The 24,619-nt window shown below is 40.1% G+C and overlaps 1 protein-coding gene across 1 annotated transcript in view; it reads right to left on the reverse strand.

Moving 5' to 3' along the window:
- The window catches only part of LOC112111148 (probable C-mannosyltransferase DPY19L1), a 100,995-nt gene that overhangs the window by 60,304 nt on the left and 16,072 nt on the right, over positions 1–24,619 (reverse strand). Inside the window, exons 8-10 of the mRNA XM_026663520.1 lie at positions 12,378–12,435; positions 5,157–5,248; positions 1,714–1,813 (exon numbers count right to left, since the gene is read on the reverse strand). Coding sequence (XP_026519305.1) covers positions 1,714–1,813; positions 5,157–5,248; positions 12,378–12,435 — 250 coding nt within the window. The remainder of the gene's footprint in view (positions 1–1,713; positions 1,814–5,156; positions 5,249–12,377; positions 12,436–24,619) is intronic.

The raw sequence follows: 24,619 nt of genomic DNA on the forward strand, positions 1-24,619 counted from the left end.
ATCCCTTTCTGCCGTACTCCTTCCTAGACAGTCTCTTCCCATTCTGTATGTGTGAAACTGATTTTTTCTTCCTAAGTGGAGCACTTTGCATTTGTCTTTGTTAAACTTCATCCTGTTTAACTCAGACCATTTCTCCAATTTGTCCAGATCATTTTGAATTATGACCCTGTCCTCCAAAGCAGTTGCAATCCCTCCCAGTTTGGTATCATCCGCAAACTGGTCTTGGTCTTGAATGGAACTGAAAGGTTAGCAGTAATTCATTTTCCCATGAGATTCTAAACTCCCATTGTGACTTTTATGTAGCTCATACTGAGACAATTTAGGCAGCTGTAATTTAGGGTTTCTGCTTATTTCTTCTTCATTGTCAGAAATTCAGTATAGCTCAAAACCAAAAAAGTGCATTTGTAAGCATTGACATACTTCTACACTAACCTTTATATCAACGTCTTGGTATTAGAGAGGGGAAATTGGATTTTGCCTCATAAAAGTTTCATGGAGTTTTTATGAATTTCCTAAGGACTGATCATAAGATCTCTGAATGGGTGCGCAGTTGAAGGGACAGAGTCAAGTCTGTGAGGCCCAAAATTTAATCTACCAACCCCAAAACCAACATTTTAAAATTGCCATGCTCCCTGAAAAGGTAACCGCTCTCTAAAATGAAAGCTGGAACAAATGTAAACTGCTAGCATCTCAGCTGGGGATCCAGTCACACTGCTACATGGGGCAGAGGACTTCTTTGTCATGGTAGAAGCATGTCCTCCTGGAGAGCTGGAGTCCTGTCCATCCCATGACCCTGCCAGTGCACAAGAGCAGAGGGACACTGTGGCATGGGGTGGCTCACCTGAAAAAGCAACCCAACATCTGTTGCTGCTGGTCTAAATTTAGCTGCACGTTGATTGTACTCTTTTTATTTTTACTTTTTTATCCTTCAAACAATTTGGGCAGTGAAACTAAACATGTTCATTTCACTTTCTGGTTCTAACGATGGAGGGTTTTTTCCTAATATATGCATTTCTAGGACTAAAAGGCAAATTACTTAAATTTCCATGCCTACAAAATTTTTGTAACTGAAATATTTTATTAGTATCACAAAAATATTTGTTTTCATATATGGTTTTGCAAAACTACATTTGGACTATTTCTGGAGGCAGAGAAATCTGGGAAGGGCTCAAAACGGGCAGGTCTATGCTCAAATAAGGACAAACATTCTGGTATACTTTCCATCACCTTAGAGAGAAAACCCCACAGTTAAGATTGTGGGACAAGAAGGGGACAATTTTGAAATAACTTTGGAGATGTTAGGACAGCAGTGAATGTGATGGTGCAATATGAACCTGGGAGCAAGAGAAGTCTGGCTGCTGCATTCTGGACTCTGTTTAGAAAACAGATATTCAGAATGAACATAAAACCAAATTTTGGTTACTGTGCTACAGAATGACAATGGTAGCTAAAACACATCAGAAGTCCTATGAATTCACTTGACTGTACAAAGCAGTCAATTTATCTAAATAAGATAAAGATTCTACCTGAATCTAAGTTTGGCAATGAACTACACATTTGTCTAAACATACGGTGTATAGTGTAATACTATAAAGCTTGAATTTATTATTCTGAAGCTACATACACACTATGCTATCGTCCCGTGTACAGGAATAGAGGTGTGTTTAATATATCCATGAATATTTTGGTGATATTCAATAAAAATTGTCTTACTTGTGTCAGAAGGACAAACTGAGCAAACTGCCAGGGAAGCATGAAAAAGACATTAGAAACACACAGTGCAATCAAGCTTCCTCTATTAATATTCGGAGTCCTTAGGAAAAAAGAAATAAAACAGATACCAGTAAGTTAAACTATAATAGGCCTTTGTATTTCATCCAAAAGAGCATAAGAGAATAGTATCAAAAAATTAAAAATTGCCTTGTAATTGGACTTGCAATATAAATTGACAACTGTGAACAAAACAGTTTAAGTAACTTTTGTATTAATTTCCATAAGAATATATAATATAAGAATAATTAAAATAATTAATTCTGACCCTTGTTATTTCATAGCTCACCTTTTGAAATAAAAGTAGAAGTTGAAGTAAACAAAAAAGTGCTGAGTGGCCCCACTAAGCAAGCCATGATGAACATTCATCTCAAAAACTAACATTTAGTTTAGAATTCCTTTCAGGCTTTATGAAGTGTTCCAACTCTTCAGATTTCTCTAAAGATGCCCAGACTGCCTCATTCTCATTGATGACATGACAGCCAGAATGATGCATTACTCAAGTGACACAGACAAATATTTTGTGCAATACTTCTAGTACAGTATTATAAACACAGGGGATATATCAATGGTATTTGCTGACAAGAGTTCAGAATTTGACCTCACCATATATCATTATTTAATCTCCACTTGTCTACCTACCTATGGGGAATGAAAATATGGCAATTATTTGGGACTATATAGGGCTCTGTCCTCAAGGGTCACTGGCATCACAAAAAGGAATGTCTATGGGAAAAGGAGTAGAAACTTTCTTGCCAATCTGTAACAGTCTGGGAAAACTGAGGCAGCCACCTATGAGGTTCAAAGACTTCTAAGGAAGGACAATCAGTTCCATAAATGAAGAAGAAAACTGCTTCCATGGGACATAATGCAAAAAGAGACGAAGGCCCAGCTCATTCAGACTAAACTGTTCCATCTGCTAGAAGACAGGAAATAAACTAGATAACTCAGCTGCAGCCAGACTTTACATTGGGGTCTAATGTCACAAAAAAATCTTTAATTTCGTCTATTAGGAGGATTATAGTTATAATCACTTGTGTAAATTGACCTACATGTCCTTCCTTAGAAGTTCTTGAGCCTCTTGGATGGTTTCCCGTTTTCCCAAACTGCTGCAAGTCAGCAGGAAAGTTTTCTACTCCTTCTCCAACAGACATGCCCCTTTGTGATGCCAATGACGCCTGAGTGCAGAGCCCTGTAGCCCACGAATGGCTGCCATGCTTCCACTCCTCCACAAGACGACAATTGGGGATGAAATTACATATGAGGCTACGAGGCAGGTGAGGCAATAACTGTATCTAGTTGACACATTCTAATACTTTCACCTGAATTTGCACTGACTCATGGTGTCCTCTGACTCCATTTTTCAATTACCTCAGTGATCAAATAAATATTTCATATTGAAAAAGCATCAAAGTTTCAAAATGCCCCCATGGATTTTGTCTGAGTCACAGGGACAACCAATTAAAGTTTCATGGAAGAGCCATCTTCTGGCCATCTTTCATCTGTTGTGGAGAACTGGAACCTTGCCAACCAGTTAGAAGGACGGTACTGTGATCTCACTTTATAAGGGCAAGGGACTGAGCAGTGAATGTAAGAGCTACAGGCCGATCACCTTATTGTCCATGCCAGGGAAGGTGTTTGCACCTTCTGTTCTGCTGACACGTTTGGAGCCCCTGCTCAGTGTTGCCCCCAACAATCAGACTTTACGAGGAACAGTTCCACATTAGATGCCACCAGCCTTCCGCTTGTTGTCAGAGATACACCATGAGTTCAAAACCCCCTGCACGTAGCATATGTCGACCTTATGGACGCATTTGATTCAGCTGACCAAGTCGCACTATAGAAGGCCTTAAAGGGCGTAGGTGTCCCAACCCTCTGCTGGACTTCATTAGCGAGCTGCATAATGGAACCATTGCCCATGGACATCTGGAGAATCGGATGTCAGCACCTTTTAAATCAGTATCTGTTGTCATGGAGGGCTGTGTCTTGGCCCTGCACTCTTTTGTTGGGCAATGGATTTCATAATGAAGCCTCCTTTGGACTTCAGAATAAGCACATATCAGGAATAAAATCCTTTCCTCCATTATATTGAGGAGGCACTTCCTTTACGGCCCCTAACTGCACCAGAGTCTGCACTTCCTGAATTAGTATAACCTTGTGAGAGCGTTCTGTGAAAAGGGTCAGGGAAGGGGGCAGGAGGAATGGAGGAATATACGTGAATTGCAGGATATATCCCAGTTCCAGCATGCTTAGAGTATCTGATGTAATGTGGGTCCAGGCATTTAGGAAGTGAGACAACCTATTGCCAAAGGGAGAGAAGATCTCTGGGGTGGTTTGCTGCCCTGGACCAAAGAATCAAAAAGACTGCTTAGAAGTTTAAAGTTGTCTCAAGGACGCAGAAGTTGAAGGAGGTGGAGAAGGTGGTCTCTTCTTTTGATACCTAGGATGCCTTCTAGAGCTTTTGGGCTGTCTCACTGGGTAGTCCAGATACCTCTGCTGGGCCTGAGGCCAAAACTGCTTCTTTATTATAGCAGGGATATAAATATCCATTGATTTTAGGTTATCCTGGAATCTTTTGAGTGTTCAGAGCTTCCTCTGTTTTGCCCCAAAACAAATCTGAACCTTCAGAGGGTGTGGGACTTCAGCTGGTACACTCGATACCTGGTGCCATGAAACAAGGTGCATAGTGATGGCTGTCACGAGTTGCTGAGTCGGTTTCATCTAGAACAGCCTCTGGACTCAAGTGGGCAAACAACCCTCACTTATAAAAATCTTAAATTCCTTGTTCACTTTATCCAGTAGCTTGTTCTGAAATTTAGGTCTCTAAAGCACAAAGGGGAAGTGTGAGGCATTCAGACGTGTTATGACTACTGATAATGGGCGGAGAAGGAGGGGCCAGGGCAGCTCTGCCCCCCCGCCCTTTATGCTCTTGGCAATTAGCAAAAGCACACGTAGGGCTCATGAGCCCTCCCCAAAGGGTATTGCTATGGGAAAACGTTAGCCAACTCTGGTGCATTGGTGCCCACACATCTAGGGTGGAATGACAAGGGCAAACACTCAAAGAATCATATATATGATTTCTGGTTTGTACAGTAAGGCTGTGTCTAAACTAGGAGTTTATTTCATTACCAGTGTTACTAACACCAATGTAGCTCCACTAGCCCAGTGTTAAAAATGTTGTGATAATGGGAGCCTAGCCTAAACCACTAGTATCACTATTACTACCAGTGGTGGAGACCCTTTGGTGTTAGCAATAACGGGTAATGTCTGAGGGGAAAAAAAAACTAGTATGTACAAGACCATAGCCTCTAAATAAATGCACTGTCTCAGGGATTCTGTTTTTTAAACTCTTCACTCTTAATAACCACACATAAATTGGAAGCTACCTGAGAATGTAAGTCAAAAGCAACATCTGAAGCACAAGGAATGGGTATGAGAAACTTTCACGAAGGGGTGGAGTCCACATCACACGCGTGCACTGAAAATAAGAACTGAATTAGTTCATAGTATGTTCTGCTACATTTTCATTCCCCCCCCCCGCAAAGCAATGAATTTATGATTTTAAATGATCAACTACGGAAACTGAAATGGTACAAAAACAAACTAGATGAAGACTCAGTCATAAGTCAACAAAATAGTGCTTTATAAGACAAGATACAAGAGATGGAAGGAAGGAGCATGCATGCTTGAGTGAAGATACAGCTTTGGGTCTTTAATAGTTGAGGGCGGAGAGGGTTTAACCACTACTACTGGCTCCTTCTCTTGATATGAGAGAACTACAGTGGGAACGATATCTTACTCTTGCAAAAACAGAAATCTGACAGCTTAGGAGCAGTTTTGTCCACCAAGAACAAAGATGCCAAAGTAGCACAGATTCTCCTCACCTCCACTTATTTATTATGGCCATATCTTGCAATCTCTTATTTACAAAAACAGTCTTTGCTGAAATCAATTAATTATGCATGTGAATAAGGACTACTCAAACAGCAAGACTGCAACTAGCTAATATAGCTACACATAAAAAAGAGTGCGGGGAGCAGGGTGAGAGGCATAAGCCAACACACCTGTATATGCCTACGTTAAGTCTCCCACACTGTGGCTCAGGCATGGAGAGAAGAAAGCAGAGACTGTGCACCCAACAGCTGTGTGGAATGTACAGAAACTTGGCTCTGCCCACCAACACACAAGCCAGTAACATTGAGCAGCTGAAACTAAGTGTACCTGTTACATAGCTGCTGTAAATTACTCCCCACACCGCAGAGCAAGAGATTAGAAGGCAAACCAATTGTGATGGAACCACAATTTCTTCTCAGAATGCTTTTGGGGTAGCAAAACATGTAGCTGTGCCACCCCACATGGGCTAGGTTGAGCCTTTAGGCTCAGCCCTACACAAGGATTTGCAGAAATCAGATCCTTGGTTTTCAAAAGTCAATTCCACCCAGGAGTTAACTAAAACTTTATATATTTGAATATTTCTTTGCAGCATTTTTCCATTTCAAATTAATGCAATTATACACAAGAGGCTTCATGTTACTTCAACTTTTGAAAGATGTTCCTTCTGATACATTAGCAATTTAACTGTGTTATAAAATTTTGTTTGAAAGAAACCTGCTGTAAGATGTACTACAAATTCAATACAGTATCTAAATATAAAACCTTTTAATAACATGAAATATACAAGCAAAGCTAGAAGAAAGCTGTTTGTTGGTAATTAAACCTATCAGGTACATATTTTCCCATCCAACATTTTTAAAAGTAATCTTGAACAGACAAAGTACATCTCTCCTTCATATACATTTACTGTGGCAATGGAAGGGGAATGTCTTTAATGGACTTCTACTAATACCGAGACTTTTACTGAGGAACCGCTGGTAGAATCAAAGGGTTTCTATGGACTTTTATTCTCACGTTAACTTACGTATCATCAATATTCTCTCTCTACCCCCATCTATGTCTGTCTTGATCAATAACTGATTCGACTGCATAAGGTATGGTACCATTTAGCCTGCAGCAAGAGTATGTGTATCGCAATCAACAGGGGCCTAAGCTCCCCTCTAAATTTGACGTTACTCTCCAATCATACTTAAGAGGCCAATTAGTGCTATATGTACTGTGCTCCCACACAGCAGCAATTCCCAATATCAGAGAAAACAGTGAAACAGAGTACGAGCCCAAAGGCAGCTCAAACTTGGCAGAATGTGGAGGAACAAATTTAAGTTGTTAGATGTCCTCTACTAACACGCAATACAGGAGGACACAGAGTTCAAGGGACAGATGCTGTACAAAGGAGGCAGGAGAGAGGTAGAGAATTTAAACAGAGAAAGTGCTTTAATCAAGGGAAGAGAACAAAATCCAGATTTAAGGAATGAAAATGATTATGAAATATTAAAACATCAGCTGAAAAAAGGAAGCACACACAGATGGAGTGGTAGGAACAAGCTGTTGAAAACAGGCAAAACTAGAAAATAAAAACAGTTTATTGAAAAGAAGATATGAAGAAAAGAAAAACATTTTAAAGTGCAGTTCCACTCAGTATAGTGACTAAACACAGCACTGTGCTGCTCCATGTTTGTCCTTAATTTCCAAATCAAGTGTGTTCAATTGACAGATTTTTTTTCCCCTTCTCCTTTTTATTTATTTTAACTGTCAGCCATGCAAACAACTACTGATCAGGGTCAGCCTGGATTCTCTCTTACTCTTGCATCACCGAAGTAAAAAAAGGATCTTTAGAGCAAATTATTTCCCCAGTTCATAACTGTTCATCCAAATTACCTTCAAATTAAACCCTCAGTAATATCTGTATAACCCCATTAGTCTTCAAATGATTTTTAACAGGTGTAATCAACTGGAACTTAGTAAACAATTCTTTTAAGAATTAGCAAGCAGGAACTGAATCACGCTCACTCTCAGCTGTATTGACTCTACAGCACAAACATATAAACGCTTATTTTTTGGTGAAGTAAGTGGATATTATGTTAAAAGCACATATACTGTTAAGTGCTTTCATTTTTTAATTATTTTTCAGAGTAGTGCCACACTTAAAATGTACCTAACCTGCAAGATACAGAAAGAAAAAAGTAAAAAAGTAGTAAAAGCAAAAAGTGATACATAGGATGAGCAACCAAAAAAAGGGAGCATTTACCTTATTGCTATATTGACTTTACCATGAGTTGTGCCATTTTCCTATGCTTGAAATGTAATATCGCTGTAAGGTAAATGTTTCTTTTTCAAGATAGCCCAAAGCAGCACATTAATATTTTATTTTATGCCAAACAGTTATTTGATATAACACACAGACACCAGACACACACACACACGTATGTGACTCCTTTAGCATTTTGTTGAAGCTATAACAGTGTTAATCTGTGGTCAAGGACAGTGGCACCCACAGCTGTATGCATGTTACACATGGTGCATGCCATTGGCAGGGAACCCAGGGCTCAGGCTGCTGGAAGGTGCAGCTGGGCAAAGTGCCAGCGGGGAGCCCTGGCACAGAAGCCAGGCCTACAGCAGCAGAAAGAAGGAGCAGTGTTGGCTGACTCACTGCCCACTCGGATTTGGCCCTGCAGCCCGTCATGACAGGGAGGCGGACGATCAGACCAATACTGAGTGAGTGCCATTGCAACCTGGTGCATGGGGGTCACAGTGCCACTGAGGTTTGGCCCGTGGCTTCTCTATCATGACAGGCGGACCTCAGGGCCAAAACTGAGTGGGCAGTGGAGCAACCAGCACTGCTCCTCCTCACCACAGCCAGGGGATTGGCTCCTGCATCAGGGCTCCCCCGCCAGGGGCCTGCTTAGCTTTGCCCCACTTCCAGCGGCTGTGTCCCCTCTGCTCTGCCCGCAGGACTCACTAGCGACAGCCTCAAGACCTGCTAGTACAGGGAGATGTGGGGAGTGCCCACATCGAGGAGCTGGCCAGGAGAAAGGTGGTGGGGAGGCCTGAATGAGGCAGCCACAAAGGGGTTTGGTTTTGTGAACTATGTGAAAAATTTCTGTGTGCACCTCTGAAGAAGGAACTAATTAGAAAAGTCAAAGGACAATAGTTAACTTCCATGGTGGGGTGCGGCACATTTATACCTGTCTGCTACCCTTAGGAATCAAATGTTTTTAGAACTTGAGAAGCTGTGCCTGTCCCACACAAGTGAGAATCCTGCACAAATGGTATCTTCAGAGAATAATTATTTTTGAACTTCCATTTGAAAGATATTGTATTAGCCATTTAGCATCTCGGGTTTTTAATTAATCTTAAAAACAAGACTATTTCAATAACATCTGACATCCATTATCAAGTAGTTAAAGAAGCTCTAATGCAATTAAATGTAGTTGAACATATTCAAAGACCTTTACCAAGCTCAGCTGAGTAAACTGGAAAAGGCAAAACTAGTTTAAACTCAGGATGGAGCCATATGGCAACTAGATTCAATCTGAACAACAAGACACAAAGGTAAGCCAGGCAAAAAACAATTTCTAACCTTCCGTACCTGTTGTTCTTCAAGATGTGTTGCACATCTTGAAGTCATATCTGCCCAGCAGGCCTGCTGGTTTGCAATCCTAAACTGCAACCCCCCTCCAGTAGAATAAACCTTTCTTACAGAATAAATCCAATTTCTTGGGGTCCTTTGCTATAGGTGTTGCACCTTGATGACCCTGCCTTTCTCTTCCAATGGCAGCAGATACACCAGGGAGCTGGATGCGGAGGGGTAAGATGAGTGTACAAGAACTCATAGCTATGGGCAGGCAAAAAGTATTTCCGCTCAGCTCTTTTTAATGTGGGGGGAAGGGAAGCAGAAGTCTGCCACAGGGCTTTAACAGGGTCCATAATGGCCTCATTAAGAGGCAGGGCTACTTTTGATGGGCCTGCCACCACTAAAACGTCAACCAGACTATGGGAGGACTCCTTCACTACCTCTTGGTGAGCCCTATAGTCATCCTGGGGAGGTGACATGCCCACTCCTGACACGGCCTCATCAGGGGAGGAGGAGGCCAGCACCAGCTGAGGACACTCTTCCTTCCTTTCCACATCAGAGGGTCCTGCAGAACCAGTTCCTGAAACCCAGCACTGGGTTCAGTACCCAAGTCTGGATTGGATGTTGCCCAATGGGGCGGTGGTGCTCTTCTTTCGGAGGCCACCAAATAGTAGCATCTTGAATAGGATCCCTTAATTGAGGGGAAACCCCCACAGGTTCCAAAATGTACCAAATCAGTGCCAAATCTGACCAGCTCAGCTTGGAGGAAGGTCTCAACACCGCCTCCATGAGTAAAAATTTCAGCCTGGCCTCCTGGTCCTTCTTCGTGCGAGACTTAAAGTCCCTGCAGATCTGGCAGCAGTCCCTGATGTGAGCCTCTCCCCAGCACTTCAGGCAACTAGCGTATGAGTCACTTGGAGATATAGCATTGTTGCAGGAGGCACAGGGCTTGAAGCCCAGTGACCAGACATGCCTCAGCACCAGGTAACGGACCAAACTCCGCTAACTAACTGACCCTGACACAAACTACACTAAATTGACTAAAAACTGACTATTTACAACTATATACAATTATAGGGAAAGGAAGACCACTGAGAAAGCTTGCTGAAGCAAGAATAATTCCAGCGACTGTCATGGGCAGTAAAAAGGATCTGAGGGGGCACAAGGTCGGCTGGGCGCTTAATACAAGCACTATGTGTGCACAGCACCAGAGGACACTTGAGCTGCCCCAATGGGTACCACTGAGGGGAAAAATCTCTGGTGACTGTGCTCAGGGTGCGCAAACACCTACAGTGGAATGCACACGTACAATCACTCGAAGAACACCACATGTTTCTAAGTAAAAAACCAGAAACATAGCCAAAGGGCACTTAAAATCATTTATTCTTTCAAAACACAAGAGAGATGACAATAGTGGTAGAAAAAAAAATCAGATATTTTGGACTAAACAAATCTTTTTCTAAAGGAATAAAGCTTTTTCCAAAAGCTTAGCATTATTTTTCTGCATAGACGTAGACAGTTTCTAAATAAATATGTTGCCTGATAGAGACTATAGTAGACTAATCATTAGTATACCGACAGAAAATACGTTCAGCTGTGGCTATCTGAACCCTGAATTATCTATTATGTATTCACTATGTACCCTTCCTGACTTTCAGATAACTAAAATGATATTGTATAAAGAAAACTTGCTCCATTTGTGCGTTTCTGAAGAAAGATATATTGTGTTTTGTAAAATTATGAGGGATTGTTAGAGGAGGTATCTGGAAGGATACTGATGGGCAACAGTGGTGATTGTCGAACAAACAAACTCTCATTGTGTCAGTGATAGTGTGATTTTTAGAGGTTTCTACATGCACCTCGAGATTGAAAAGGTGCAGTTTTTTAAATAGGAGAAATAAATATTCTAGACATCAGAATGAACACATTTATTTATGAAATCTCTACTGACCAGAGGGTTCAAGCCACATTTCCAAGATGTTAAGGCACCTAAAGATGCAGGTTCTCAGTGAAACTTTCAAAAGCACCTATGCTGGTGAGGCACCTCACCTACTCACACGCTTTTGAAAATTCTACCAGGTGCTTACCTGCATCTTTAGGCACCTAAATACCTTTGAAAATGTGGTCTAAATGCCATATAGAATAATACAACCGTATGAATATACATCGAACAACTCTATGTTCGGCACAAGAAAGTTAATGCAACATTAGGGACACATTTTAATAGCGCCAGTCATGGTATTCAAAGCTACAATTTGCGTTCTTACAGCAACAATAACTATGCAAACATAGTTTGAAATCCTGGCCCCTGAGAAGTCAATGGGAATTTTCCCACGGACTTCACTGGGGCTAGGGATTTCACACATAGTATTGTCTTCTGAATTTACTTCTTGGGTGGAGATGGAAATCAGTTTTTAATTTCCTGATTTTTGTGCAATTAAAATCTCAACCTGACACATACATCAGGCTATGTTTCTCCACAACCCACTTCCAATACCATCTCCTTTATATTTAAGAGGGAGAAAAGGGAAGCCAGAAGAATATTATTCAAATAAAAACCACTGACTACACTTTTATGGAAAGCTCTCACAATTATATTCAAATAAACTTGCTTGGATTATATTAATAGGCAGTAAGAATGCTACTGGTCTAAATTCAGTTTAAGGGCATTAGTAGAACAAACTAACCAAGAATGCTAAGCCAGCCTCAGAAAATAAGAAATGACTAACTAGTATTCATGTTTCTAGGTTCCAACATTTCTTATATGTTCTACTTTCCCTCATTAAAAAAAAAAGTTAGCTGAAAGAGAAATGACAATACTAGTTACTGAGATTGCTGTTTAGTTATGAAGGAGTTTAAAGTAGGGGATTTCTATTCAGAGTTTATCTACATGTAGGTATACGGGAAATGAAAACTGAAATTGTGTAAAAAAAAGCTGTTTCTATAATGGCATCTTAAATACCACAAAAAGTTTACATTCACAGGTACTTTCAAAATACTACATATTTTCCTTTTCAATGTTTTCTTACCTTTAAGCATAGGCTAAGATGTAAAGTACAAGCATTCTCTATTTTTAAGTAAAAAATCACACACCTGATTTAGTCTAAAACAATCAAAAATTTCAGTCTAAAAGACCTACCTCCCCATGATTGAAAAAGTAGCACAATACCGTAACTAGACCTCCTAGACGGCTCCCACTGTGAAAAGAAAATGAAAAGTGAGTGCAACAGAATTTCATAATGTAATATCTTCTGAAACCCAAATTCACAAGATTTGTCCACACCCCAGAATATTTAATCTTTCACTTTTAAACATAGTGACAGACTTTTAAAAAAAATTATATTTTTTTTTTTTTTGAGGGGAGGAGGTAGAAGAGAATTACAATGTAAACCAGTTAAGAGCCTAGATAGGCAAACCAATATTAGTTTTGGAACAGTCCACCCTTGTATTGCATCTCTTCCCTGCAGAACTCCTCTGAATTTTCCTTACCTTTAATACACATCCAGTGGAATAATCTGGTTACCTAGCTCTGCTGCAGGCTTTCCTCTTAGACCAACATTTTTAGAGGCAGCAACTAATTATCTGTTGGTCTTTAAGGTGCCACCGGACTCCTCGTTGTTTTTTTGCAACTAATTAGGTGTTCCTCATTTTCTGAGTGTCCAAAACTTGACATATCCAGAGCCTGATTTTCAGAAGTGCTGAGCATTTGCAACTTCAGCTGATATCAATAGGAGCTGCAGATTCTCAGCACCTCTGGGGGAAAAAAATAATCGGGTCCTAGGTGTCTCAGTTTGGGCACCCAAAAAATGGGCACTCAAAGTTGGTGGACACTTTTGCAAATTTTGGTGTGAATCTGTGCCTTGTGATGAACTGGGGCTCTCTATGTACAACTTATGAATTCTGGTTGATATTGTGAAGTTCTATTACAAAAAACTGATGTATTATGAGTACCTATATGTATATAGATCTACCACTGCTGACAGGTCCTGTAGCAGGTACACAACAGACAGATACCATGAGGAATGCTTAGGACTCAATGACTAAAGCTGTGAGTCTGTCACAGAGGTCTCGTAAGTCATGGATTCTGTGACTGTCCTGGACCTCTGTGACTTCTGCAGTGGTGCCGGTGCGACTGACCAGCCACTGCTGGGGCAGTCTTGGGCCACCCCCCGCCCCCGCAGCGCTCCCGGGCTCCCCCCAGCACCTATGGCTCCCCCTCTCTAGAGCACCCGAGATTTAGTCACATATAGTACAAGTCATGGACAGGTCACAGGTTGTGAATTTTTGTTTATTGCCCGTGACCTGTCCATGACTTTTGCTAAAAATACCCCTGACTAAATCTTAGCCTTATCAATGACCATATTCAGGTGCAAACACCTGGGACAATGGGCGAGCTGCACCCTTAGAAAAACCATGCTAGCTGACTCCTCAGAAGAGAGAGGGGAAGGGAGAAGCAGTGCAAACTTACCAGTAGAAGAACAGGCCAGCTGACCAGGAGGGGTTTAAACATACACACACACACTGGAACAAAGAGTGTGACAGGAAGAGGAAGCCTGGGGAATGAGGAAGGTTGCACAAGCTGGGTATACAAGAGGGAGAAATGCAGGCTGTTGCATATGGATAGTTTGAGGAGGGGGCTTCCTGAATGCCTGCTGCCTTCTGTACCCATATGGTTCCCCAAGGGCTCACAAAGGAAGGGTGAGCTAGTGAGGAATATTGTGGTTTCAGATGTTTGTTATTTTGTCTGATCTGTACTCTCTGGTGCTTTACATGATTAAGTAAAGAGCATAAATGTGTTAGACCCTATGCAATGTATGAGTGTGTGTTCAGTTTCACAACTGCTGCACGTTCCTGAGAGTTAAAACGTAACTAGAAGCTTCACATATTTTGGGTAGAGTCCTTGGAGAAGGGTATGTTTAAGTAACTGGGTTATCTCAGGGGCCAGCATTCGTCCAGGGGCCTAGGGCAGATGAGCTGAGATCCATGCTTTCCATGAAAGCATAACAGACTGAGTCTATGCCCAGGAAATGTGCCAGAGGAGCCAAAGGAGGAAACAGGGCTGCACCCCACTGAGACCTTGTAAGAATCAAGAGCAACAGAGGCTTGGATTTCACTCACAACAGCCCTAGTGAGTGGCATGAGGTGGCGCTTCCTAGGATATGACACTCCTCATTTTCCCATTTGCAAAGTGAGGGATAATATTTCCCTACTTCAGAGGTATTAAGATGATAAATTCATTAATGTTTGGGAGGCACTCAGGTGGCCATGCTAATGGGCACCACAGAAAAGTTCATGAAAAAAAATAAAAGCAATATCATATTCATTGCAGCATTTGGATGGCATGAAGTAAATGAGGCATGGGATCCACACACTGAATGTTGAGTATAAAGAGAAATCATTGCCAGCTGCCTCCTTTGCTGAGCACAGTACATCCTGTGTCTTGAATGAGATCTAATTAGATTGTCATAATGAATATACACAAGGGGCAGAATTAAGATTGCACTGACTACATGAAATCTGGTATTTTCTAACATTTGAGTACTTGACTTCACGGCCTTCTCATCATTCTTTCACATTTTTTCTAAATGGAGTATACTACAAACAGAGTTCCATGGGAGTGGAGTAACGTGAAAACCATCAGCCTATAAGCTAAATTATATCTTTCCTCAGCAATGACAGACTGCATGAAAGCCTAACTGAAAACTTGTATCAAAGGCTCAGTCAGGCCATCGTGATCATCTAGTCTGACCTCCTTTGCAGGTCACAGAACCTCACCCACCCAACTCCTGTAATAGACCCCTAACCTCTGACTGAGGTACTGAAGTCCTCAAATCATGATTTAAAGACTTCAAGTTACAGAGAATTCACCATTTACACTAGTTTAAACCTGCAAGTGACCTGTGCCCCATGCTGCAGAGGAAGGCAAAAAATCAGGGTCTCTGCCAATCTGACCCAGTGGAAAATTCCTTCCCAACCACAAATATGGCAATCAGTTAAACCCCAAAGCATGTGGACAAGACCTACCAGTCAGACACCCAGGAAAGAATTCTCTGTAATAATTCAGAGCCCTCCCCATTTAGTGTCCCGTCTCCAGCTGTTAGGGATTTTTGCTACTGGCAGTCGCAGATGGGCCACATGCCATTGTAGGCAGTCCCATCAGACCATGCCCTCAATAAACTTATCAAGCTCAGTCTTGAAGCCAGTTAGGATTTTTGCCCCCACTGCTCCCCTTGGAGGACTGTTTCAGAACTTCACTCCTCTAATGGTTAGAAATCTTCACCTAATTTCGAGCCTAAACTTGCTGATGGCCAGTTTATATCCATTTGTTCTTGTGGCCACATGGGCACTTATGTTAATTAATTTCTCTCCCTCCCTGGTATTTATCCCTCTGATGTATTTAGAGAGAGCAATCATATCTCCCCTCAGCCTTCTTTTGTTTAGGCTAAACAAGCCAAGCTCTTTGACTCCTCTCATAATGTAGGTTTTCCTTTCCTTGGATCATATCTGTTCCCTTCCCTGCACCTGTTTTAGTTTGAATTCATCTTTCTTAAACATGGGAGAGAACAATTGCACACAGTATTCCAGATGAGGTCTCCAGTGCCTTATAAAAGGGTACTAGCACTTCTCTCTCTCTCTCTACTGGAAATACCTTGCCTGATGCATTCTAGGACGGCATTAGCCTTTTTCTCAGCCCCATCACATTGATGGCTCATAGTCATCCTGTGATCAATCAAAACACCCAGGTCTTTCTCCTCCTCTGTCACTTCCAACTGATACATCCCCAGCTTATAGCAAAAATTCTTGTTGTTAGTTCCTAAATTCATGACCTTATACTTTGCACTATTACTATGTTTATTACTCCAGTTTACAAGGTCATCCAGATCTTCTTGTATGATATTCCAGTCCTCCTCTGTATTGGCAATACCTCCCAACTTTGTGTTATCCACAAATTTTATTAGCACACTCCTTGCTATTGTCAAAAATAAGACCACATTTTTAGCTTGATGCCTACCCACCAGTCATAGGTTCTGGAACACCTGTCAATTGAAATTATATTCAAAATTATTTCATAGATTTATTCATGGTTCAAAGCATTGCATTCCTTCTGAAAATTCAGACTGAAACTGTGCAAAGTGCAAACAGTTTTCCTTTGAAGACAGATTTTAGAGTTCATAGAACATGATAAATGCTCACAGAAGATCTAAATGACTTCAAAGTTTCATTCACAAACATGTATCCAAACAAAACACTAAAAGGTATAAAGGTCAGCACAAAGACAACAGTAGCGGTGCTGAATATCTATAAATCACATTGATACCTTCCACACTAATAGAAATTTGTGCTACAATTAATGATAGCATGTGTTTGTAAAGGCATCTGGATATATTTTGAGAAAGAATACTAGTCAAAACCTGTCAATTGTTTGATATTTTAAGTCAGAAGCTAAAAAGCAAAGACTGCATCTGAAAAACCAACAAGATTTGCAGGATTTATGATTGAAAGCAGTGTCCAACTGAGTAGATACAAGTGGTGTAGCTCCATTGACTTCAGCGATGTTATGCTGATTTATACCAGCTGAAGGATCTGGCCCCACTTTCCTAGCTAACTGGTTGAAAATGGTGAGTAATTTTCCATCCATAATAGAAACTGCTTTATTGAGAACCTGAGTAACATGTTTACAATTTCTAAATTAGCAGAAATGGAAATTAGAACGTATACTTTACCAACACTCTGAAAAAATACGAGTTTATTTTGCAAACCTATTGTGGAAAAATTGTGTAATTCAGGAGATATTAATACTGATTTCTGGCTTTCCAAAGTTAACCAAACCATATGGTTTTCTGTGAAACAAGGTATACAAGCAGAAATGAAAAGAACATGTGTTGTCATTCATGATATAGAGCATGAGTAAAAGATTAAAACAATGGAAAAACTAGCAATAGCACTGAAGCAAAGAATAATCCTAGGATTTTGTAACTGAACCATGTGCACAGACATTCACATTTTATAGCATAGCCAGTAGCGATGGGATGAAGCAATGGATGGTTCTGAGGAACGTTAACGGGAAAAAGGAACTTTGCAACACACCAACTGTCTGTTGCCAGTTCAAAGCCAGGGGCCATCCAAGACCTGTTTATTGGCCTCCACAAAACTAATTTTGTGGTCACAACCTACTCTGACCGAAATGTCATCACATTTTCAGAAAATAGCACAACAACAAATAAATAAATAAATACACACATCCGTGATACCAGTCTCAACTGAAAGATCAAAGTTTGAATGGTCATGGAGACAGAATAACCCTCTCAATCACAAGGCAATCTGTCCCGATCAGAGTTGAAGCAAGCTGACAGGGCAGTTGGGGATCTTGTACTGTTAATGCTTTAGTTGTACCTCTTATATAGAGGACTTCAGTTTTCAGGACCATTATTTCTGTACTTTTCATTAGTGCTAAATTCTCTCTCACCAGTTAAAGGAATAATGGAAGAACATTAAAGGAAACAAGACAAACAAGAAAAAGCAGTAGAATCTGGGGATACTTAAGTCACCATATTCCAATATGGTTTTAACAAATATAAATAGGAAAATTAAGTTTTCCACAACTCTATACTGGGCAGAGAAGTAACACCCTGTATACAATATTTTAACTACATACGGTTCTCTTCATGTATGTGTAAGTTTTCAGGGAATGTGATGGGGTGTCCACCCCACACTCACCCAGAAGGGGTTAATGGAGGCCAGATGGGCCAATTAACCTATTAGGCTGAATGTTGAGAGGAAAGCCCTAAATAGGGGAAGCTCACCTGTGAGGGAACAGGCAGAGCTTTTATAAAACCAGGAAGCTGACAGCAGGAAGGAGGCAACAGGGAGGTAGTCTGCAGTCACTCCCTGGGAGAAGGGAGGTGGGTTTGGGGACTAGAGAGACAAGTAGCCCATGGTTGTTCCCTGGGAGAAGGGTGTCAAGAAGCTAGCAACCCCAGAAGAGTGGGGAGAGCCAGGAGCTAAGGATGCAGCCCAAAGAGTAAACAGCATGGTTGGGGACTGAGCAGACCTTGGCTGTGTGTTGTAGGGACCCTCGGCTGGAACCTGGTGCAGAGGGCAGGCCTGGGTTCCCTTACCCACTACTGGGGAAGTGGCACTGGTGGGGCAGCGAACTGGAAGATTCCCTCGGTCATTGTGGGAGTGACAGAGACTATGAAGGACTATATCCCGGAAGGGAGAGAAAAACACTGAGTGAGCTAGTAGGAGGGCCAAGTCATGAAGAGGATACCGTGGTTCCAGGAGCGAGAGAGGAGCTACAGACCAGAGAGAGCGAGAGATGGAGTGACAGCGTGAGACTGTAGGAAGGGTCATTGACCTCATGAGCTAATTCACTGAGGGGCTAGGACAAGGCCATTCAAGATTATTAGCGAGTGGAGCTTGTCACAGGGAAAGATGGTTAATGAAATCATGACACTCTTCTCCAGTGGGCTCCTCTACATTAAAATACAAAAGAATACACATACAAAAGAATAGTAAATCTCTGTCCATCTCTGTCTCTCACACACACGCCTCCTCCCTACCTCTTGGAAAAAAGGAGGATGCTGTCTATCTGTGATATAAGCCTCTGCCTAGTAAGTGTGACAAATGGGAGGCTGCTTCTGAGTGAGAGAATAAACTCAATTTTTGCCCTCCATATCAGAGATTCCCAGTTTCTCCAAGGCACTGTCTTGCAACTCTACCCTTTCTTCCACAGCAGCCTGGCAGTTACAAGGAGCATGTCCACATCACTCGACATGACTTTTCCAATCCCCATTTTGCATCTTTTTCACCAAAGATGAGAAAGCACCTGCCTTTCCTCATTGTTCTGCCAAGGATAAGTAGCAGAGTGAAACTGACATGATTATCAATGCTAGTGCTTCACATAAGGTTTTGATTAGGTTTCACTTAGTAGAACTATGAGCAGTAGCAGAAGTATGGTGGCTGCAGATGCATGATAAAGTATATATTCAGTCAGTTAATATTTCCAAAGTTATCTTTGCAACCAGAAGGCCTAGACATTATTTTTAGTGAAATCTTTACACAATTCTGGGAAAGGGGTGGCAGTGATCTTCCTCTTCATTCAGAAAAGCCTTCTATTAACCAGCAGTGAATAGGTGAGAAAATTTTTCAATCCCATCAACATTAGCCTGATATATCCTAACACCTGGGTGTACTTGCTGTTATAATGTGAAGTTTAAGTAAATAAAAACAAATCAATAAAATACAAAAAGACTACAACCAAAATATTAAAGGCTGTCTGAAAATGTATTTTTCTTTTAAACTTGATAATGGAATGTCCAAACACAAAATGGCATTTGAGCTACTTAAATATGCTTTTTCTACAATATTTTTAACGTTCACCCATCACTTTCTTCTCATGTGACACCTGCGTGTGCTCATCAGATTTTGTCATATCCACAACTGAATATTGCTAGAACATGCATACTACTGAAAAAAAAACCTTCTCCCTCCCCCCCGGCCCACCACCACCACTTTCCTATGCTTAATATTCTATTCCTACAAGACAAACATTAGAAAAATTTAAGGGGAAGGTTACAAACTAGCTTTTAAATATTTTGACAAATATCTGATACCTTATTTTATATCCCATAAAACTGGGATAGAAAGTGCAATATTAGTTTTGAGTTCTAAGTTGAACTGATGAATTACCAATTTGAAAGGGAAAGCAAAAATGTGGAAGGCCACAGTTTTTCTGAGTACTTATCTAAAAGTAAGCCACCAGATAATTTTCAAACAGGAGATTAAAGGAACAATAATAAAAAAAATTAAACTTCTCTGTTTAACACAACCAACTACATTTCAATATTAGCATTTTTGTACCAATAATTTCTTATACCTAATCTAGGATTCTGGTACCTAATTTTCACTCTTAAGGAAAAATAGCCAACATTATAATTAAGGTCTTGACAAATTTGTTTTTACATTTCTTGTACACAACGTACATTTGCAATTCTTAGATGTTGCATCTTGAAAACTTGAGGCTAAGATGGAAGTTACTTTTTGTGATTAACCATTTAGAAGGGGCCTATAACTGACTGAACTGACTTTTGTTGGCTCTAGAATTTCATTTGTTCAACAGAAGAACTTAAGGGACTGATACGCTACTCCAGTTTTTCATCAAACTAACTCGATTGAAATAAAATCCAATGGTTTCAGTGGAGTAACAGCAACACGTAATTGAAGTGAAACTGTACTCACAGTGCAACACCCAGTTCACTGATGCACCAAGAACAAGTATCTGCTACATCCCAGAGAAACTGCCCGTGTCCAACAGAACACTAATATTTCAAAGGAAAATTGCCAATGCAGAATAGTCAGAAAGGAAAGGAGTATTGTGTGTCCCAACACGAACAATGTTTCGACTAAGAGGAACACTGCCTTCTGGGTGTTGAAACAGACTCCTGATACCAATACTTTCAGTGTTACGAAGTTGAGCCGAAAAACAAAGAAATTTCTCACCCAGAATATCAAAAGTCATTGATCACTGAATTTCCTCATAAATTGACTAATATGTGAGTGTATTATATTAATATGAACAGTGAGCTACAGTAGAGTGGTAATACCTAGATCAAACTTTTTGGTGACAGAAGCCCAGGCCTCCTTCATTGAGGTCAATGTGAGTTGTTGCCAGTACCTTCAACTAGACGATGAATGGTCCCCATACTTGTTGCTTTTATGTTATAGTTTTGTTACTCTATACTCCCTCTATTATTTCTCCCCAAAAAAACCAAAGTTGCTGCAAATAAACACCATACTAACATTTGATGACTTTGCTAGCGTGGTATTGTTTGACAAAAATCATCTTCACATTAAGCCACTAGAACAAACCTAAAGACCAAACAAATCTGTTTTAAAGTAGGCGAATGTTACACCAAAACTTTAGTACTAAATCTAGTCCTGAAACAGACTGACTAAAAATAATCTGATGTGGACAAAAACAGCGTTAAGCAGCTAGATAGTACGTTCTGTTTTTCCTGGAAATATGGCAGTACTACAGCAGTGCCCTCTTGTGTTGCTGTACAGTAATAAGGTCTTCATTTTACTAGAAAATAGGGTTTACTGCTTTATAATTCAGAAATATAATTGTGTTGTGGGGCAAAAGAGAGATAGGAAGGTTTAGCTCTGGAGTAATGTTTTTTTTAAACCAGTACTATTTACAATAGTTTTGGAGTTTTTAAGTTACAAGAGTACAAAACCTGCCCAAGAATAAATAGTGATTATTTTGAAAGCATTTTGCCCTAAACAGCTCAAAAAAATTGCTGATTTTAAAAATGAAATTTTGCAAGCTGCAAAATTAGTCTACAACATGACTTATGGCTTGGGGAATTATTGTAAAAATGGTCAGGATATTAAACATTTAAAGTGTAAATTGTGTTCAAGAACTGTAAAAGTATTTTCCTTTGTGTTTTTAGTCTGCATACTTTCTGACCAATTGTTAACTAGCTCTTAAGTTATGCAGTATACATTTTTAAAATACAAAAACTAATTATGCTGACCAAACAAAGAATAAATCCTAGTTTATTTTTGTTACAATAAAAAGCAATAAAATAATGCATTTTAAAAAAAAATAAATTCTGAAGAAGCGGTTAGGGGTAAAAAAAAAAAAAAAAAAAATCAGAGAAATACTCAAAGATCCTGCAGCCACCAAAAACTAAGTCATGCAGAATCAATGAGTTCCGGGTACAACTCTGTGTGGAGGATTAAACAAATCAACAGGGTGCTGAAACAGTCACAAAAATAAATCTCCTACAGAACTACGCAATGCTGCATCTAAGATGTAACCTTTCCGTTATATTAATACTAAAAATGTCAAGATCAAAAACACACATTTAACAAAGAAACAAAGGTGCTGCCTTCAGGAACAAATTAAAAATAAGAACTATGGAAAGTAAAGATAAATATAGTTTAAGGAATATACTGAATGTAAACAATCCATGATATAATACTACAGTGTAAGTACCAACTCTTAATTGCATTATGCATGCTGTAGCATTATATATGCCTAAAGGGAGCACTAGCTTACCACATGGGAAGACAGTTTAGAATACTGAAGCACAGAATAGTATTGAACTGCCAATAAGCATAATCTTTTCCTGGAAAAAGTTATTACAGGGTTTGTTTGGGAAGAGGGTTGGGAGTGTTTCTTGGAGGAGGAGAAGGAAGGTTATACTTAAGACTTTGCTAACTTGGCGGTTTGATGATGATAATGCCATATTACTACGCACAAGTTGCAGAAGGGGGACAGCACACACATGCACATATAAAAGGATAGGAACTATACACACTGTGGATCTCTTGATCAAATACTGGGCTAGTGTTGAAGGAGCAGAGGCACAAAATTAATTTTTTTCTGACTTAAAAATAGGCTCTTCAGCTGGAAGCTGCATACTACAGGCTTCTGAAACCTAGAAATTTTAGTTTTATTATTTAATTAAGTCATATTTATGAGTGTGGTTAGGTAAGTTTCAGTTGGCCACTTGCTGGTTGCAATGAAGGGACTGCTATTTTGACTTCCTAGCTACAATACGCTGAAGCACAGAGACATTTAATTAAAGAAAAATTATTTATAATTAATTATTCAAGGTAGTGGGAAGAACAAGAAAATAAGCTATAATTTAGAGGTAGCGGAGGGAGTAGGGCAAACAGTGGTAGCTCCCTGAGGTACAACACAAGGCCTAAATTTTCTGTTCTTCACCACTTTGGCTAGAGGTGTAGAAGGACTGAAACCCCTACAAATTGCACAGGCATTAGAGTAGGTACTTTTCATTATCCAAAAGCAACTTTTCGGTCAGTTGAAAGAGCAGCAAAGATAGAGAGCCGAGATCTCACTGCTGGGGCAGCGGGAACAAAATCAACAGGTTCCTTCCAGGTTCTGTGTGTTCTGGGGCACCCTACAAACAGAATCATTTGCATCCTACAACCAGAAGGTTCCTGCGAACTATTACATTAAGAGAAGTTAGCATGGGAGGAAAATTGATAAGCTTCTTCTGGTGGTTAAGAGAGCTTCTGCTCTCATTTCCTCTATCACTGATTAGCCAAAACTGCCAACCTGATTTTATGCAGTATAGTTGTAGCCATGCGCAGTCCCAGGATATTAGAGCGACAAGGTAGGTGAGGTAATATCTTTTACTGAACCAACTTCTGTTGGTGAGCAAGACAAGCTTTCATGCCACACAGACCTGAAGAAGAGCTTTATGTGGCATGAAAGCTTGTCTCTCTCACCAACAGAAGTTGGTGTAATAAAAGATATTACCTCACCCAACCTAATTCTAATCACTTCAAAATGGTCATGCTGCCCTTTGATTTTTATGTCTCACTCAGATGTCTAGGCCCCCTCAATTTCTAAGTAGTCAATAATTATAGCCATACTAGATTACCAATTGTTTATCTAGCCCATTGTCAGAGACAGGATACTGGACAACAACAAATGGTTCAAGGGAAAAAACAAGAAACCCCTAATGGACATTCATGGAATCATTTGCTATAGGGAAGTTTTTTTCATAATCCCTAGCAGCTACTGGTTGGCTTATGCCTTGAATAAGGAAATTAAACCCTAGTTTCATCTTTACCTTTCATTTTTTTATATGTATGTGTAAATGTATATATGAGAGTATAAATGCTCTCATACTCAATAAAAATGTCTAATCCTACCAAGTTATTAGCTTCCATATCTTGTAGCAATTAATTCAATTGGTTGGTTGATTAGGGAAAGGGGGAGGTTTTAAAAAATCCTTTCATCAGTTTTAAGTCTGTTGCTTTTTTATTTCATTGGATGATCTCCTATTCTTATATTATGGGAGAGGGAAAATAGGAGCACCCTATTTTCTCTCTGGCATTATTTTTACACTAATGATATACCACCTTCCTTTACAGATGACAATGGAAAATCCGGAGGATCAGCTTTTTGAAGCTCAAAAGCAGCACTGGGTCCAATAAAAGATATTACCTACCCTATCTTGTGTTTCAATAGAAAACACTTCAGAAATCTAAACTTCTATACAACTTGAACTGCAGGTGGCTTGTATTTAAATTAAACTATTTAATTTCACTACTAAATCTCTAATTTGAGAATTTACATCCATCACAGTCCAACTCAGGAGACAAAATACTGAGAACTTCAAAGACAATAATGAGCTTTGAGTGACATTAAAATAAAATGTGGATTTCACTTTAAACTGCCTGCAGTATCCTCAACCTGACAGGCCTCCCTTGTACATAAAGGTTATCTGTTGTCTCAGAACATGCTGCATTCATCCATTAGAATATCAAACATACACACACAAAAAATCAGATGAACCCTCTGTAGCACAGGAGATACAATATCACCCCTGAAATTTG

This window comes from Terrapene carolina, unplaced genomic scaffold (genome assembly GCF_002925995.2).
Source record: "Terrapene carolina triunguis isolate 2854851 unplaced genomic scaffold, T_m_triunguis-2.0 Scaffold33723, whole genome shotgun sequence".
NCBI lineage: Eukaryota > Metazoa > Chordata > Testudines > Emydidae > Terrapene > Terrapene triunguis.